Source organism: Fusarium phalaenopsidis, assembly GCF_050370095.1.
Source record: "Fusarium phalaenopsidis strain FUZ10S chromosome Unknown contig_32292, whole genome shotgun sequence".
Taxonomy (NCBI): domain Eukaryota; kingdom Fungi; phylum Ascomycota; class Sordariomycetes; order Hypocreales; family Nectriaceae; genus Fusarium; species Fusarium phalaenopsidis.
The window spans coordinates 3,796,339-3,811,112 of record NW_028145410.1 but is presented as its reverse complement, the minus strand read 5'-3'; the positions used below and the strand labels follow the sequence as shown (position 1 = coordinate 3,811,112).

Sequence of the window (14,774 nt, the reverse complement as noted above, 5' to 3'; positions counted from 1 at the left end):
TATGTTTCTGATGCATCAGATCATGTTGCTCTTGGCGTGCCTTATACCCAACGCTACCCTAACCCACCCGCCGATCAGGCGTGCGTGCGTGGATCCAGACGTTCCTGAGCATCATCAAATATTACGATCTGATTTAGATTCTTTATGATCAGGCTTTGTCTAAGACCTTTAGATTCTTAGGACTAACTCATCGGTATTTAGGATGAGTGGTACGAGCCTTAGATCAGATTGAGGAGGAGGCGGGTTGGACAGCGCCTAACAAGGCCGCCGAGGCCGCGGTTGGAGCGTCTCGCGCGCTTGAACGCTCGCTCGAGTGTTCACAGGAAGAAGGAAGGAGATAGCTTGAAGCCTTTGACAGTGATTCACTAGAACCACAACCCATAGTATATAAGCAAATCTCTCACTTGTTCAACCTCTTCATCTCTTCTTCCACCCTTCAACATTTCCTTCATCCACGCCACGCCTCCTTCGCACGATGTCCTCCGAACTGTCTGGCACGGCTGAGGCCAACCACAACGACTCGGCTCCCAAAGCCCCTAAGACTTCTTCGAAGGCTTCGGCTGCGACCGACATCCTCAAGGCCTTGCGCAAAGAGGAAAAGCGTATCATCCGTTGCATCCTCCCGGGGGCCAAGAAGCACCCCGAACTATACGAAAAGATCATTGCAAAGATCAGATCAAGCAAAATCAGCCAGCCAAAGAGGTGGAGGGAGAGTGGCTTCATCAGGAACTTCATCGGTTGGCTGGCCTTGACCAATAAGGGTGCCCGTCCTGATCTTGAGGACGCCGTCGCCGTCTTGGCCATCTTCGATTGCTACTCGAGCAACGCGCCCTCCAACTTCCGCACGGCGCTTGCTGAACACGGCCTGCGAGAGTGGGCGATCAGGGAGTTGAAGGATAGGCTCGCCTCGACCGAGCAAGGCTCGCCGGAGACGCCTCGTAAACCCCCGAAGGCACCCAAGGTCAAGCAGGAGACTATCCTGCCTTCAATCGAGTTCGACCAAATCGCGCCTCGTGCTTCTTCCACCGTCGCTCAGGGGCTGAAGAGACAAGCCGATGACCCCCCAACCGAGCACCCGCCCAAGCAAACGGTTTCCAAGGCCGAACACGAGGCTCTCGCAGCCCGAGTAGCCAGAATTGATGAAGCCGTAACTACACGTCTGCCAATAATCAGTTCCCGCAACTTCGGAACCCAAACCTCACCTCCTCCAACAGAGGCCACCATGAAGCTGATCTCTTCCATCACCGAACAGCAAGGGAAGCACAATCGAGCACTTGTCGAACACAGTCGAGTCCTCTGCGAGCAAGGTCGAGCACTTGTCGACCTCCCCTCCACGATCCGCGAGATCGTCCGCCAAGAGATCCAACGAACAATCGCTCCCGTGTCGAGCGACACCAGCATCTTCCAACGCCCGCAGGCCCACGGGCAGTCCTACACCGTCATCGCCAACCAGCCAGCGCCCTCGTACGCGTTCGACACCACCGGCGACTTCCAGATGGTGGAGGCTCCTCAGGGGCGAGCTGCAGGCAGCAGATTCAACACCAGATTCCTCCAGCCAGGGGTGTTTGACTTTTGACCTCAGACACTTGACTTTGACGGACGTTGAACGGGGGCTCCGATGAGCGGAGGAGGAAACGATCGGGATTTCGCGGACCTGCAAGAAGTGAGACCTGGGGGGCTTCATTGGGAGTGAGATGCAAGTTTGCGAATGTTGAGGCGACGCATTGGGGGGGGGGCCTGGTGGGAAAAAAAACTGGAGTTGGGGCGTTCGAGGAGTTGCTGCATTGACAGGGCAAGGGCAGGAGGGAGCTGCGTTGCATTGGTGATTTCTTGGTGACACAAAAAATACAAGGTTAATCTAGCCGACCTACGCGGTAATAAACCTGAATTAATGAAAAAGAAATATAGGCATATATTCTCGCAACAGTAATACAGCAGAGTAATGAGCCATTAACAACACCACACTATGGAACTGGTGATGTTTCCTTTTCCTATGCTCACTATTCGGACCAGTCGGCGTTGAAAATCAACCAACGAGAAGTATCCTAGCCTCCACGTGCAACAACGGCACCAACAGCGCATGTGAAACCCAAACCCTCACCTCCACGACCAACAGCCATCACCACAGATTCAGCCACGACAAAATGCCTCCTTCCTTGCCGCCGTTGCTCTAACAAGAAAAAGAAACTTTGGCGTGTTTCGCCGAGCTTCCCCTTCGCTCCAGCTCGCCCGAAAGACCGGCGTTACGTTGCTGCAGAGAACCAACAGAACCCATGAGAATCAATGGGGTTGTTGCCCGAATCATAACTCCGAGCAAACCACCACAAACCTTGGACCGGAGCTCAAGGCACCCCCTGCAGCTTTTTTTTTGTAAATGCTCGACGGTGACAGGCGAGAGATATCGAATTCGACATTTTTACCCCATACTGTTTCATAATGGGCTGGCCTTGGCTTGGTGGAACTCGATGCCCGGTGGCGCGGGGGGGCTGCTTGCTTGGCGCCGCTCTAGCACATGTCTGTCCTCGCCCGGGGTGGTCCAGAGCACGCAGAACCCAGATCAGCGTTGCGCCGGCCCATCGCAGAGGGACCCTAGAGGACCCTAGGGATGCCTTGGAGCATGGCTGCAGGCGCCAGATGCAGGCCGTTGTGCCTCTCGCGGCATCCGATTCGTCGCCCGCCTGTGCTCCTGTGAGTCCTTGTCTTGCTATTACCGACAGCAATGCGTCATCCCGTTCCCGCTAGTGAGGCCCCTTCACGCACATAGCGTAGTGCGCAGCCATGGGGAGATCCAAGGCAGAAGGGGAGGAATGCGCAAGCGAGACGCAGCTTTTGGGCATTGAGAACTTGGAAGGGGTGTGCACTTTTCTGTTGGTTTTCAGGCTCCTACTCTTCGGGAGATCAAGGAGGCGAAAATCCGGGGTGAGTAAGGGGGTGAGATCGGCAGATGGACCAATCCAATCGACTGGCGCCAGACAAAAAGTGACTGACGGCCGTCTCTCACCCTCGGCATTGGACTTCTGGTGGTTTGACTTTCTGTGACTGGGCTTGGTGCTATTTTACCCCGCAAACATCCTGGGAAAGGGAGGGGACCCTCTGGATGGGCAATGTCTCTTGTTCGACGACGATCTTGTCAGAGAGCGGGCGGCCGGGCTGACGATGATGACGGGGTTTTGTTCGAGGCGAGAAGTAGGCAGCGGCAGCATCACTTTTCGAGTCGTAGTCGTTTTCGGAAGAGCTGGAGTTCCTTCCGCGTGGGTCGGGGGGCGTCGCTTTGGCGTTCTTCTTGGACCAAGTACGTGCATACATACATATGCACATGTGCGGCTGCGGATGGGATGCTACACTCTGTAGATGCGGGCAGCAGCTCAAGTCCACAAGCCAGAGAGAGAGCCGAGTTCAACTCTCGGCTGTGTGCTGATGGTGGGTTCCCCCAGAGCTACTGGTTGCGGTGAGGGGGGGCCTCGATTTGGGAAGCGAACGTCGACGTGGATACTTATTGGACAGAGGCTTGAGACAAGGGCCAAGGGTAAAATCTCTAGCGCCTCCGTCAACGTGGAAATGGAATTGGCCGAAAGCACCCATGGAGGAGAGATGGGCTTGGAGCTGGGGGCGGATCTTTTGCCTCGAGGGAAATCGAGCGCTTGAGAGTCTGGAGGCATGGATCTTCAATGGACGGGAGAGATTGGCTCCGGGGGTTGTCTCTGAAACCCAACTGCCGCTGCTCGTCACTCATGTCTCATGCCTCTTTCCTTCTCATCATCATGTCTCTCAACGGGAGAGCCTCGCCACCTTGTCTTTTTTCCTTTCAAGCCCAGCCCAGGCATTGCCCATGTCGTCACTCCCACGATGACGTCTAAAAAAGCCTGGGGGGAGGTCCTAGCCCATGACGCCCAGGGTCTAGCCCGAGCCGCAAACCGTGGCCGAGGCAGCGCCAACAAAACAAAGAAAAATGAGGCGAGACCGGGGGTGGGCGATGGGGACTTTGTTCCTCTGCAAGGCCCAGGAGTAAATGAAAAGAAAGCGTCGGTTCTGCAGAGGTCAAGCTTAAGGCGAAAAAGCTCTCAGACAACAGCAAAAGAATGGACCCCCAAGAGAGAGAGAGAAGACGCCCCCCCCAAGGTTTATTATTACTGTACAAGGCAAGAGAGAGAAATAATCATCCAAGCCACCCCCAGAATGAAAATCGTTCTGTAAAAAGTATATGTCTTCATCTTCAACATCTTAACCAGTAGGAGACGAGCCTTTTCTCTCGTGTGTGGGCGACTGCAATCAAACCCTCCCTGGAACCACACCCACTCTCATGGTAGCTTAGCTTCTTCCCCCCAAAACTGGGGCCCACCCGCCCCCAGCTCGGCGTTTGTGTCAAGGGTGGAACTGCGGGTGCAGCGTGTAAGTGGGAAGACAAAGCACAGCCAGCCATTCCCATGTAAGAGAAGAGCCTGAGGCTAAACTTTGAGGCTACATGATGGGTACAGCTGCACCGTGAGATCTTCCCTCGGGGAGAAAGGCTGAGCTTGTCCTTGTCCTTGCTCTGCTGTTGTGGATTCCACCCCCATCCGATCCGTCCATCCGTCCATGGCATCCGAACTCAGAGGAGGAGGGGGCGTCCTCCGAAGCATGAGTTCTGAGTTTGTTTGCTCCTTCCTCTCTCCTTCCTCTCGACTATTTTAACTCTCCTCTCTCCCTCCTTTTTTTCTGGTTTCTTTTCCTCATCATCACACTTTGACTACAGACTTGCCAACAGCATCTCTTCTACTCTCAAGAATCACCACTTTCACCAAAAACACCAAAAACACCAAAAACACCAAAACAACCCCTCATCACCAACATGCCTGCCTACGAGTACTGCTGCCAGTGTGGAGGCATGATTGTCATCAGCACCACTTGCACCGCCTGCGGCCACAAGCAGTGCCCTAGCTGCCCCATGTCCTAAATTGCCCATGGGAGAGTCTCGTCGGCGACGACAATAGGCTCGCTCTCGACTGTTTGACCATACTCCTTGGTGCGTCCCATGGCCTACAAATCCATGGAAGAAGCTCTATTAACACGCTTCCAGATGTCTCGAGCTCCTCGCATCGTGGATTACACCAAAAACACCTCGAGATGAGAGTCTAAACACGCTCGCTCGATCTTGAACCATCACTCGACGACTTTGTACGACTGGCGCATTCAGGTTTCTGGAAATTTTCAGCCTTCAACTTCTACCCTGTCGTCACCTTTTCCTCCCAACTTTTTACCTGGAATTCTTTTCCTCATCATTCGATTTTGATACCCTGAGTTTTCGGAGTCGGTTCGGCGTACCCCCAGTTGGCACAACACACTTCTTTGGGTCAAAGCAACCATCGCCCCCTAGGGAAACCAATCTTCAGCATGCGGCTTTCTTGTTGTATTGTATGCACCGCGCCGAAGAATGACATCAACGCCTATCCTCAAATGGTTTTTGGATTCGGACAATAGGGCGTTTCTTCTGTTTTTACTATTGTTGGGCCTTGGGATGGACGCGAAGGGAAATGAATCGCAACGGATGATTGATTGTATAGTATCGATACCCGCGGTCTTTGGACGGCTCGATTTAGAGAAAGAAACCAAGGCTTTTTTTTCTGCATTGTTTATTTTTCCTTGTTAAAGTGAAGCGTGTTGACTTGTTGAAGCCCACAATAAGGCCGAATCTCTGATGGAGCCTTTCGATCTTTGACACACTGGTTCTGTATTGCTGAATCTTCTTGGCAAAATTTTACTACGGGGCACCATTGCAAGAATTACGCTGAACCTCTCAACAGACTTGAATTCTCTCGAACGATCTACTGCACACTCTCGGTGCCTATTGTCCCTTCGACCGTCTCCGTTGAACCGTCTCGGCTGAACCAACCTCGAAGCTTGACTCTTGAGCCTCTGTCGAGACCCACGATATAAACGCTCCAATCACAACGCCAGTTCATATTACCCTCTTCTGTCGCATCGTCCTTTGCCACCACCACGAAACCCACGTCCTCAAACCCCTGCTCCGATCTCTCCCGATCAACGTCCCTCGCCAGCCCCGGAAAATTCCCTCACCATCAAGATGGTCTCTCGGCCCTTTTCACCAAAGATCCGAAACCCCACGCGCTCATAGAAGGGAACCACCTTGTCATTCTCTCCCGCGATCCCAACGTACACTCCTCCTACTCCGCCGCAAGCCGCCGTCAGCCTTGCCACCACCTCCGAGATCAGCTTGCCTCCCCAGCCCCGCCGCTGCCACTCGTCGAGGAGGTCAATGTGCAGCGTCGCCCGGGTGCCCTGTCGGATGAGATCCTCGCAGCCCTTTGTCAGCAGTGCTTCTGGGTCATGGAGTAGCTCTGCCAGGTGTCTCCCGACGTCGTCAGCTGCATCTAGGTGAATCTCTGGTTGAGGTACGGTAGCGAGGTATGATGGCCACGCGGCCTTGAGGGCGAGCACGTTTGGGCAGGCAATGCAGTAACCCACGACGGTGCCGTCACCAGAGTCCAGGACGAGACACGTAGACGGCGAGTGGTACGTGTACGGGTGCGTCCACAGAAGAGGCGCAAAGTGGTGAGCCCCCTTGGACGCGTCAAGCGTTGGAGGTAGAGTCTCGCAGCACTTTGACAGGTGAGATTGAACGACGACGAGGTACCAAGGCAAAACTTACAATGTGCGTCATGGCGTCAAAGTCCCGTGCCTCATAGGGTCGTATGAAAGCCATTTTTGTATCAATCAGGTGCTTTGTTCTCAAGGAATATCCTAACAGTGTACACAGAGATCGTCGTCTGTGTAGGTGCTATTTGTTGTCAAATGAAGCATGTCCCCTCAATCAGCCTCGAAAGAGCCCATCATGGATTTACTCCCCGCATTTAGCATAAATGCGTGCAGCAACTCCTGGCCAATTGTTGATAGACAAGCGAATGCACATAAACACGAGATCAATATCATAGGACAGCAGATCGTGGATGTCTAAAATGTTAACCAAGTATCTTCTGCAAGTTGATCTAGCCTCCAAGTTGAGTATTTCACGAGTACACTTCTATGCCGCCTTGACCATGACAATCTAATCTACATCCTTCTTCTCTGCCAGCTTCGCCTCCAGCTGCTCCACGTGCGCTCTGATCTTGCCAAACTGCCATGGCCAGTCAACCACATACAAGAAGGGTCGCAGGTCATGTCGGTTGTCATCGGGGTTGTAAGGGCAGAGGTGGATGCTGGGCGTGATGATGGTCGACTTGTGGCGGTTGATGGAGTAGAATCTGTAGAATCTAAACACCTTCTCTGCAATCTGTCGTGGGCCATAGCCAGGACGGTGACTCCAGTCGCTCAGAAGTCGCAGGTAAGCGGACCACGGTCCAAGCTTGTCAACCTTTCTCAGGATCTACACTATTAGCATCCAGAACATTCAGGGGAAGTGATGGGAACCTACTCCAAAGACAGACAGCTCCTCGTATGTCATACCCATCTCTTGCTCCGACTCGTCGTCCTGCACACCTGCAGAGAGCGGCAGCAGCTCAGCAGTAGGCGTCGCCTCGATGAAATCGGTGAGAATTGGGAGGTCCCAGTTGACTCGAGCCCATCGCTGGAAATCCTTGGCATCGTTCTTGGAGATACTGCCAAGGGGTGCAAGATCAGCCGAGCTAGCATCCTATCAAATTATCAGCCAAGTTCCAAGGTATTTATCGATTAGTCCGGGTAACTTACATATTTGGTAAAGTATCCACGCAGGTTCTGCATATAGTTAGCATCAGAAAGTCGAACCCATAGACGCCTTTACTAACCTCATCGACATTGCCGGATCCCAAGACAAGAAGAGCTGCTCCAGCTCTAGGGAGAGCTCTGGCAGTGGTCGACAGCTGAGCCAGCGAATAAGCAATCACCATACGGCTGCGAGCCTGGATGTTCTGCTTGGCAAGGTTCTCAGCCCGAGTACCACCCTCAACCTGGTACTTGGGCTTAAAGTTGAGCGCCTTTTCGACCATGAGCTCGTTGGCAGCCACGGTCTCGTCGATCTTGATAGTCGAATGGTAAGAACCAAGAACCTCTGCGAGCTTCTTGGCCCTTCCTTCGGTCTCCTCAGACGAGTTGACCGTTCCCATATAACACGTGTGGAGAAGGCGGCCAACAATCTCCTGAGGTGTAGTAGGAGTAAACTCCTTGTCACCGGTAACCCGTCTCAGGGCCTCGAGCGTGGTGTTCTCGCCAGCCTTGATCGAAACCATCACAAGGCGAGCCATGCCGTAAACGAACAGCGCCACACTCGAACTGTCAAGACCACCAGACAGTGGCAAGAAGAAGCCAGGGGAGTTTGTTCTCGTCAGATACTGCCACAGATAAACGGCTGTGGACATGTAAATCTCCTCCATTGGGTCAAGGATCTTGAGCTGAATAGCGGGAGAAATCTCTGGCCGGTTGGACAGCCAGATTTCCTCGGCAGGTCGCGATAGGACGAGGTCGCACTCGACTCGAGGGAACTCGGGCTGTGCAGCAGCCTGAACATTTCGGCTGATGCTGCTGCGGAAGCTGCGGACTTTTTCGATGTCGACAGTGGCCACAGTAACCTCGACAGACGCGAGGGAGAATTGACTTCCTTGAGCATAAACCTCGCCATTCTGAATAACCATGCTGCTTCCGTCGTGCATCATGCGAGCATCACCGTCAACACCTGTCGCGTTGGCATAGACATAAATTCCACCCAACTTTCTGGTAGAATTGGCGATAAGCTCAAGTCGAGTTCGCAGTTTTCGGAGCTCAGCATGAGAGGCGCTAGAGTTGAGAATGATCTCGGCACCGTTGAGGCCGGCGAACGTGGATGGGTTCAGAGGGACAAACATCTCCTCGCAAGACTCACAAGTCACGGCAGTATCTGGCGTAGACAGAATCATGTCGCCGATAGGTACTGACGACTGGCCAGTGACCTTTCGCACAGGGCCATCGAGATAGTAGGTCTCGACCTGTCGCGGCTTGCTCCAGGCAGTGAAATGACGGGCCTCGCGATACAAACCGTCATTGGCAAGGGCGGTCTTTGGCCTGATGCAAAAGATCTTGCGATACGTGCAGAGCACGCGAGAGTTGTATCGAACATTGCGATGGCGCACTCCAAGCTATCCTTGCATTAGTAATTGCATTCAGGTATCATTTCGTTGTTGAGTCACGTCAACTGTCGACTCATGCCAACACCAGAACAATCAATCAGGAACTGCAGACTTACACCAAGATCAATAAGCATTCCCTTGCAAACCTCATCCGAGATAATATCGGCAAGCACCTCCCAAGAGTGCAAAAAGGTGTCGCCTATTCCCGGGGGACCAAGTGTGGTTAGTCGACCAATCAATTAACGAGATACCCTCAACATGGGTTTCAGGGCTCGTGCTCCTACCTTCAAGGTGATGATCGAGAGCACAGTAACCAGGAATCTCCAGCTCAGGACCGGTTCTCAGCGTGGCACCCTTGTCCTTGGCGATCCGGATCGACTCTAGAATGCGCTCCTTGTTCCCGAGAAAGTCGAGCGGGATGCTGGGCAGCGTGGCCGCCGCGACAGTTACCAGAGCCATGTCGGAGGGTGAGACTGAGTCTCCTGCTCAAGACTATGACTTGAGAGAGTTGGATTGATGGAGGAGAGTTGAAAGGAAGTGTTTTGTGAGTGTTTTGCGAGATGCCGTGAAATGTCCGTCCCCGGAGCACGCGCGCAAGCGGAAGTCAGGTCAAGTGCGGGGGATACGACTCACTAGAGCAGACCACCATGGTCACGTGCTACCCCGCTAGTTCCGTGACAACCTCAACCTCAGATAGTCCGGCCTGGCGCTATCAACTTGGTCGATAATCAAGATAGCGTGCCACAGACTGTCTATCTGCTTAGCAATAGTGCTGATTCCTGGGTCCAATGAGGACATCTGCTTCCTCTCCTCAATGCTTGCCATGCCTGCAAATGCAACTATATCAATCAGATACCATTCATTATCATCCAGAACTCACACAGCGATAAACAACCGCTCAGTTTCAAAGTTTTGTAAATTGAACAAGGTGGTATCCTCACCGCGCCTTTAAGGTCTCCGCCAGTTTCCCATCCTATACATAGGTACAAACCAAACACCTCTCCTCAGTGCTCCGTCGAAATGCGTTCGCGCTTGATTCCTTTCCATTCTTCCTCCAAACATTGTTGCTTTCCTCCACATTTCGCCCCGACGCCAGCACTTCGAATCAAAGGCCTGCTCGATCCATTTCGCCGGCCGGGTGTGTCTGTCTGCGCCAGTTACTAGATTCCAACCTGCCCTAGCAACAAACTGATTCAAAAATTGTCTTCCACAAAGAAAACGAAACAGAAAAAGGGAATGAGGTATTAATCGCCCCGAGAATTATACAGTTGCTTGGGAACCCGTCGTCCCAGACTTTTTTTGGTGAATTGAGGGCAGCAGAATAAAGTGATGGCTAAAAGAAAAGGGCCGTGAGGTATCTTCGTCGTGAGTCTCATTGTGTCGGCAAATAAGGGATTAAAAGAAGGTAAATATCAGGTACATAGCTCCTGCTGGAGCCGTCAGATCATGCCTCCCGGAAGCACGTTGCTGCTCATGCTAGGAGGCAGAGGTGGAGGGGCCATCGGGTGGGGAGGGCTTTGTCGCATCGATCTCGCTCGTACGTTCATACCGTTCGCTTCGCTTGTTGCTTTTCGTAGTCGTTGGCGGTAGAGTCCGGCGTTATCGTCATCTTCGCTACGGAATCCGGCGCGGTGCTCATCGCCGCCAGCAGCGCTCAGAGGGTGGTGAGAGCCCATTGTACCGTCACCCAACGTGGTGCCAGTGTTCTTGCGTCGAGGGTTGATCGGTGGCAGGGGTGGTGCAGTCATGTTGCCATGCAGGTTGGGTGTTGAAACCGCGCCGCCGTTGATACCACCAGGGCCTGGTCGAAGGGCATCCCGAGGAGCCATCTGGGACGTTGGTGACATGATCGAAGGCTCCGACATGTCTCTGTTTCGCATGACACCGCCAGGGTATGGTCCGCCGTAGGGCCCTCGAGGACCAGCGCCAGGAGGACCATAGGGGGACGGGGCTCCGCTCAGAGGCGTGATCGGGGATGGTTGCCCAGCATCATATCCGTGGCCGGGCTGAACGTGCAAGTTGTTGTCTGGGCGGTTGAATCTCCCAGGGGAAGCATTGCCAGCAGCGAATGACTGAGGTGGCATGTGTGGGGAGCGTCGCATATCCTGACCCGGCATCATCTGCGATCTCAGCATCGGACCCTGTCGAGGCATACCATTGGGACCCATGGGTGAGGCCAGAGGGTTGTGGTGATCATCACGCGGGATGGAGCCGTTTCTCAAGCGTGGTGGTCGACTACCGGAACGACCTCCGCTACTAGCCTCGGAACCGCTCCGGTCGCGCTCGGAGGGCGCTCGGGATGCAGAACGAGAGTTGCCCCCATTTCTCACCTCCTCACTTGGCACACGGTTGTAGGTGACTGGGGGAGGCCTGCGTTCCTGTGATGGCGGTCGTGAGCCAGCCGTCTGAGCTCGATCTCGGCTTGGAGGGGCCTTCTGCGGGGCCTGGTAACGCTGTTGGACCTCAAGCTCCTTCATCCTCTGAAGCTCACGTCGAGCCTGTCGGAATGCCTTGAGACCGGCATGCATATTCTCCTTCTCCTCGGGACCTTGTTGACCATCTCTATCATCTCTATCTTCAGGAGATCGCTGAGCTTCATCGCTGAATTCGAACGAGCTGCGTCGGGGAGAGGCGGACGCAGGGGCTGGAGAGGAACCACGGAGGCCAAGCAGCTTCTTGGCCTTTGACTGGCTCTGGGTCTCTCGATCCATTCGGCCACGGTCAACTAGAGAGCCACGGCTTGACTTGGATTTCAGAATCCCCAAAGCATTGGGACGAGGTGGAGGGGGAAGCTCAGAAACAGGTGGAGCGGCCGGCACCAACTTGCTGCTGTCAGCTTCAACATACGAGGTCAGTCTCTCCCGAACACGTCTTGCGCCATCAGCAAGATGTCGAGCAAACTCGTCCGGCTCGTCTCCTTGGTCATTCTCCAACTTGGAGTTTCGAGCAGAGCTAGGTGCAGACAAGATCTGAGCTTCCACCAAGCCTGAGGATCGCGTAGGGCTAGTGACGCTGCCATCGATCGACATAGCCAGATCCCTCTCAATGGTTTCCCAAGCATTTGCGTTAACCGTCATGGGCTCATAAGCGTGCGCATCGGGGCGCTCAGGTGGGAATCGTGACGCCAGATCAGCGTCGTTTGGCAGGCTGCCATAAACAGACGATGCAGTACTGTCGTTTCGCAGATGTTGACGCACCATGCCGCTCAAGCCCCCAGAGGCGGGTCCCAGGGTGGGTGAGTCCTCAGGGGACTCATCTTTGGCGCGAGAAGCTATGCTTTCGGGTCTGTCAGAAAGAGACAGAGGGGTTGGGAGTGCAGATTTTCTGAAAGCTGGGTGCTCATGGTCGGCAGGCCTCTCAACATGTACTTGAGGTGGGGGAGGTGGTGGGTTTTGGGGAGGGGGAACCTCGCTTGGTAGGGGTTGATCATCGTCATCATCATCAAAGAAAGTCGAAGGTTGGGTTTCCTCCTGAACAGTCGGTTCCGTCTTGAGCAGAGAAGAGTCGTGCTTCTCGAAAGTTCGGTTGGTAGAAGATGATCGGGAGACGGTAGGTTGCGAGGCGTTTGACTCGGTGCGGAAACGGTTGGTAGGAGTGTCACGACCCTGCTGCATTTGCACCTGACGCTGGGCATATCTGTTCTCATCATATTGACCGCTTGACCTGCCGTTAAGGAGCTTGCTTCGATCAAGTGGCTGAGCTTCTCCCGTCTCACTAATAGGAGGGCTAAGAGGCGGAGTGGCGCCAAAAGCCTTCTCTTCGACGCTAGGGTATTTGTTGGCAGAGTCAACAGGGCCCAGCTGAGATGATGTCGGGGGGCTGAAAGATCTCAAGTTCGGGGCACTAGCCTTGGCGAGAATCGATCGGTTCACGAATCGGTCTCCAAACGTAGCACTAGCTGGAGAAGGGAGGGTGGGTGTGAGGTCTGGTGTTCGGTTGCCCAGGGTTCGCCTTGAGAGAGTATCCAGTCTCGAGAGAGCGGATGACTGCTGATCTTGGACATCTTGGTTCAGACTCTGCTCGTACAGTCGACGTGTCCGGGTCACACTTCGTTCCATCGGGGGAGTTGGGCTGACAGTACGCGATGTGCCAGCGAAGGATTGCCAGTCCTTTACAGAAGCAGGCTGTGAGGAGTTGACCGAGGTTGCGGCTGTTGAGTTTCGAGGGCCAGAGGAAGTGGTTGAGTTGGTCTCTCGCTTCCTGTTGTAATCCGGCTGTGCAGGAGACTCTGGTCGAGCGGTTTCTGATTCCACCGAGTCATTCTGGTCCAGATCCTCAAGGGATTGTCGTCTCTCCTTTTCGGCCTGCCGCCACTTCTGAAACGCTGACTGAGCGACGTCGTCGTCGTAGAGGGCTCGACCACTCATGGCTCCACTGCCTCCCGCAGCAATCTTGTAAATCTTCTGGCGACCTCCAAAGAGGTTGTTTCCCTCTGTAGGCTTTGAGCGGCCCATAATGCTCCCTGATGTTGAGGCGGCATCATCTGATGACTGAAAGGATGATCGAGCAAAGGGGGCTCGGATAGATTCAACCTCGGCAATATCTCCCAACCCAGCGCTGAAACCAAAGTCCATCATTCTCGATTGCCTCTTAGGGAAGAGGACGCTGTCGTCGCTAGCCTTACCAACCTTCGTGTTGGGATCATCCTGCTCACGCAACATGGAGAAACGTGCTGAAAGGTTGGTCATGAGCAGACTAGTTCGGAATTCATCGGTCGATGGAAGAGCTGAGGCAAGGTCGATCTCCTTTTTCGGTTCTTCCTCTGGTGCCTTTTTCTTGCCAAACATCTTGAATGGGCTTGACGACTCGGACTCGACCGACGGCCGAGGTGCGTCGAGCTCATCCTTGCCCTTCTTTCGGCCTCGGAATCGGTTCATATTCATAGACACGGGGTTGGTCCCAGAAACACTATGTGTGATGTCGTTTGAAGTCGAGGGCAGATAAGAGAAAACGCTTCGGTGCTTCGATTAATTCATCACAAGGATCGGGTATCGGTGAGGTCGATCGAAATTGGTAACAATACCAATTCTACGTCGAGCACTATGCCAGTCAGCCCGAGTACCTTGAGCGGATTGAGACTCGCCCGATTTTGATCGAGGATCCTCTGAATGCCAGCGCCCGTGAAATTGATTGCAACGAGATCAATGCCGCCCACAGTGCGTGCACCCAGCTGTAGAACATGAAGATATTTCCCGTACCTGTATTTGTTTGTCTCCCGATGAGATGGACCCAGTCAAAGGACTAGTGCACAGAAGCTTAGATCGTGATCAAACCGAGCGTGGTTGTAGAGAGCGAAGGGAAGCACGGCCGTAATGCAGGGCACGCGAGGCGTCACTTGTACTCGCTCGAGGGTGGTGAGGTCCGGCGAGGGAAATCGTGTCGGGGCCGTCGCTCAACAGGGTCGTAAATACAGGTCGCACGATCTCAAGTTTGCTGCGAGCCGAGGGCAGGCGGCCGGAGTGAAAATGTAAGAAGAAGTAGCCGGCGGGCGTTGACGGACGAAGATGGGTCGGACGTTGAGACCAGAAGGGGAAACGATGGAGGCAAGTCTGGCGGATAAAGGAGGTTTGTCTCAGATTCGGTGCAGGAGAATGAACAAAGCAAGGCGCCCGAGTTTGCCGCTGGTCGGTTGTTGTGAGTCGGATGGGCCCTGTTTGGCTTGGGATGGTTCCGGTTTGCGGATCTCAAGGGAGAAGGACG

At 54.0% G+C, this 14,774-nt stretch overlaps 4 protein-coding genes across 4 annotated transcripts; 1 reads left to right on the top strand and 3 right to left on the bottom strand.

Annotated features, from left to right (window-relative positions):
• Positions 1-475: 475 nt before the first annotated feature.
• On the top strand, positions 476-1,576 carry LRP88_05424 (uncharacterized protein; the record flags this gene model as incomplete). Its single annotated transcript, XM_083241976.1, has 1 exon — positions 476-1,576. The coding sequence occupies one exon, from the start codon at positions 476-478 to the stop codon at positions 1,574-1,576; it is 1,101 nt and encodes a 366-aa protein (XP_083103124.1).
• Positions 1,577-6,018: 4,442 nt separating this feature from the next.
• LRP88_05423 (uncharacterized protein) lies at positions 6,019-6,700 on the bottom strand (the record flags this gene model as incomplete). Its single annotated transcript, XM_083241975.1, has 2 exons — positions 6,019-6,597; positions 6,647-6,700. The coding sequence occupies 2 exons, from the start codon at positions 6,698-6,700 to the stop codon at positions 6,019-6,021; spliced, it is 633 nt and encodes a 210-aa protein (XP_083103123.1).
• A 342-nt stretch (positions 6,701-7,042) lies between these two features.
• On the bottom strand, positions 7,043-9,533 carry LRP88_05422 (glutamine-dependent NAD(+) synthetase; the record flags this gene model as incomplete). Its single annotated transcript, XM_083241974.1, has 6 exons — positions 7,043-7,360; positions 7,409-7,627; positions 7,684-7,710; positions 7,761-9,083; positions 9,191-9,273; positions 9,359-9,533. 6 exons carry the CDS (start codon positions 9,531-9,533, stop codon positions 7,043-7,045), a joined length of 2,145 nt encoding a protein of 714 aa, XP_083103122.1.
• A 980-nt stretch (positions 9,534-10,513) lies between these two features.
• LRP88_05421 (uncharacterized protein) lies at positions 10,514-13,951 on the bottom strand (the record flags this gene model as incomplete). Its single annotated transcript, XM_083241973.1, has 1 exon — positions 10,514-13,951. One exon carries the CDS (start codon positions 13,949-13,951, stop codon positions 10,514-10,516), a length of 3,438 nt encoding a protein of 1,145 aa, XP_083103121.1.
• Positions 13,952-14,774: the final 823 nt, after the last annotated feature.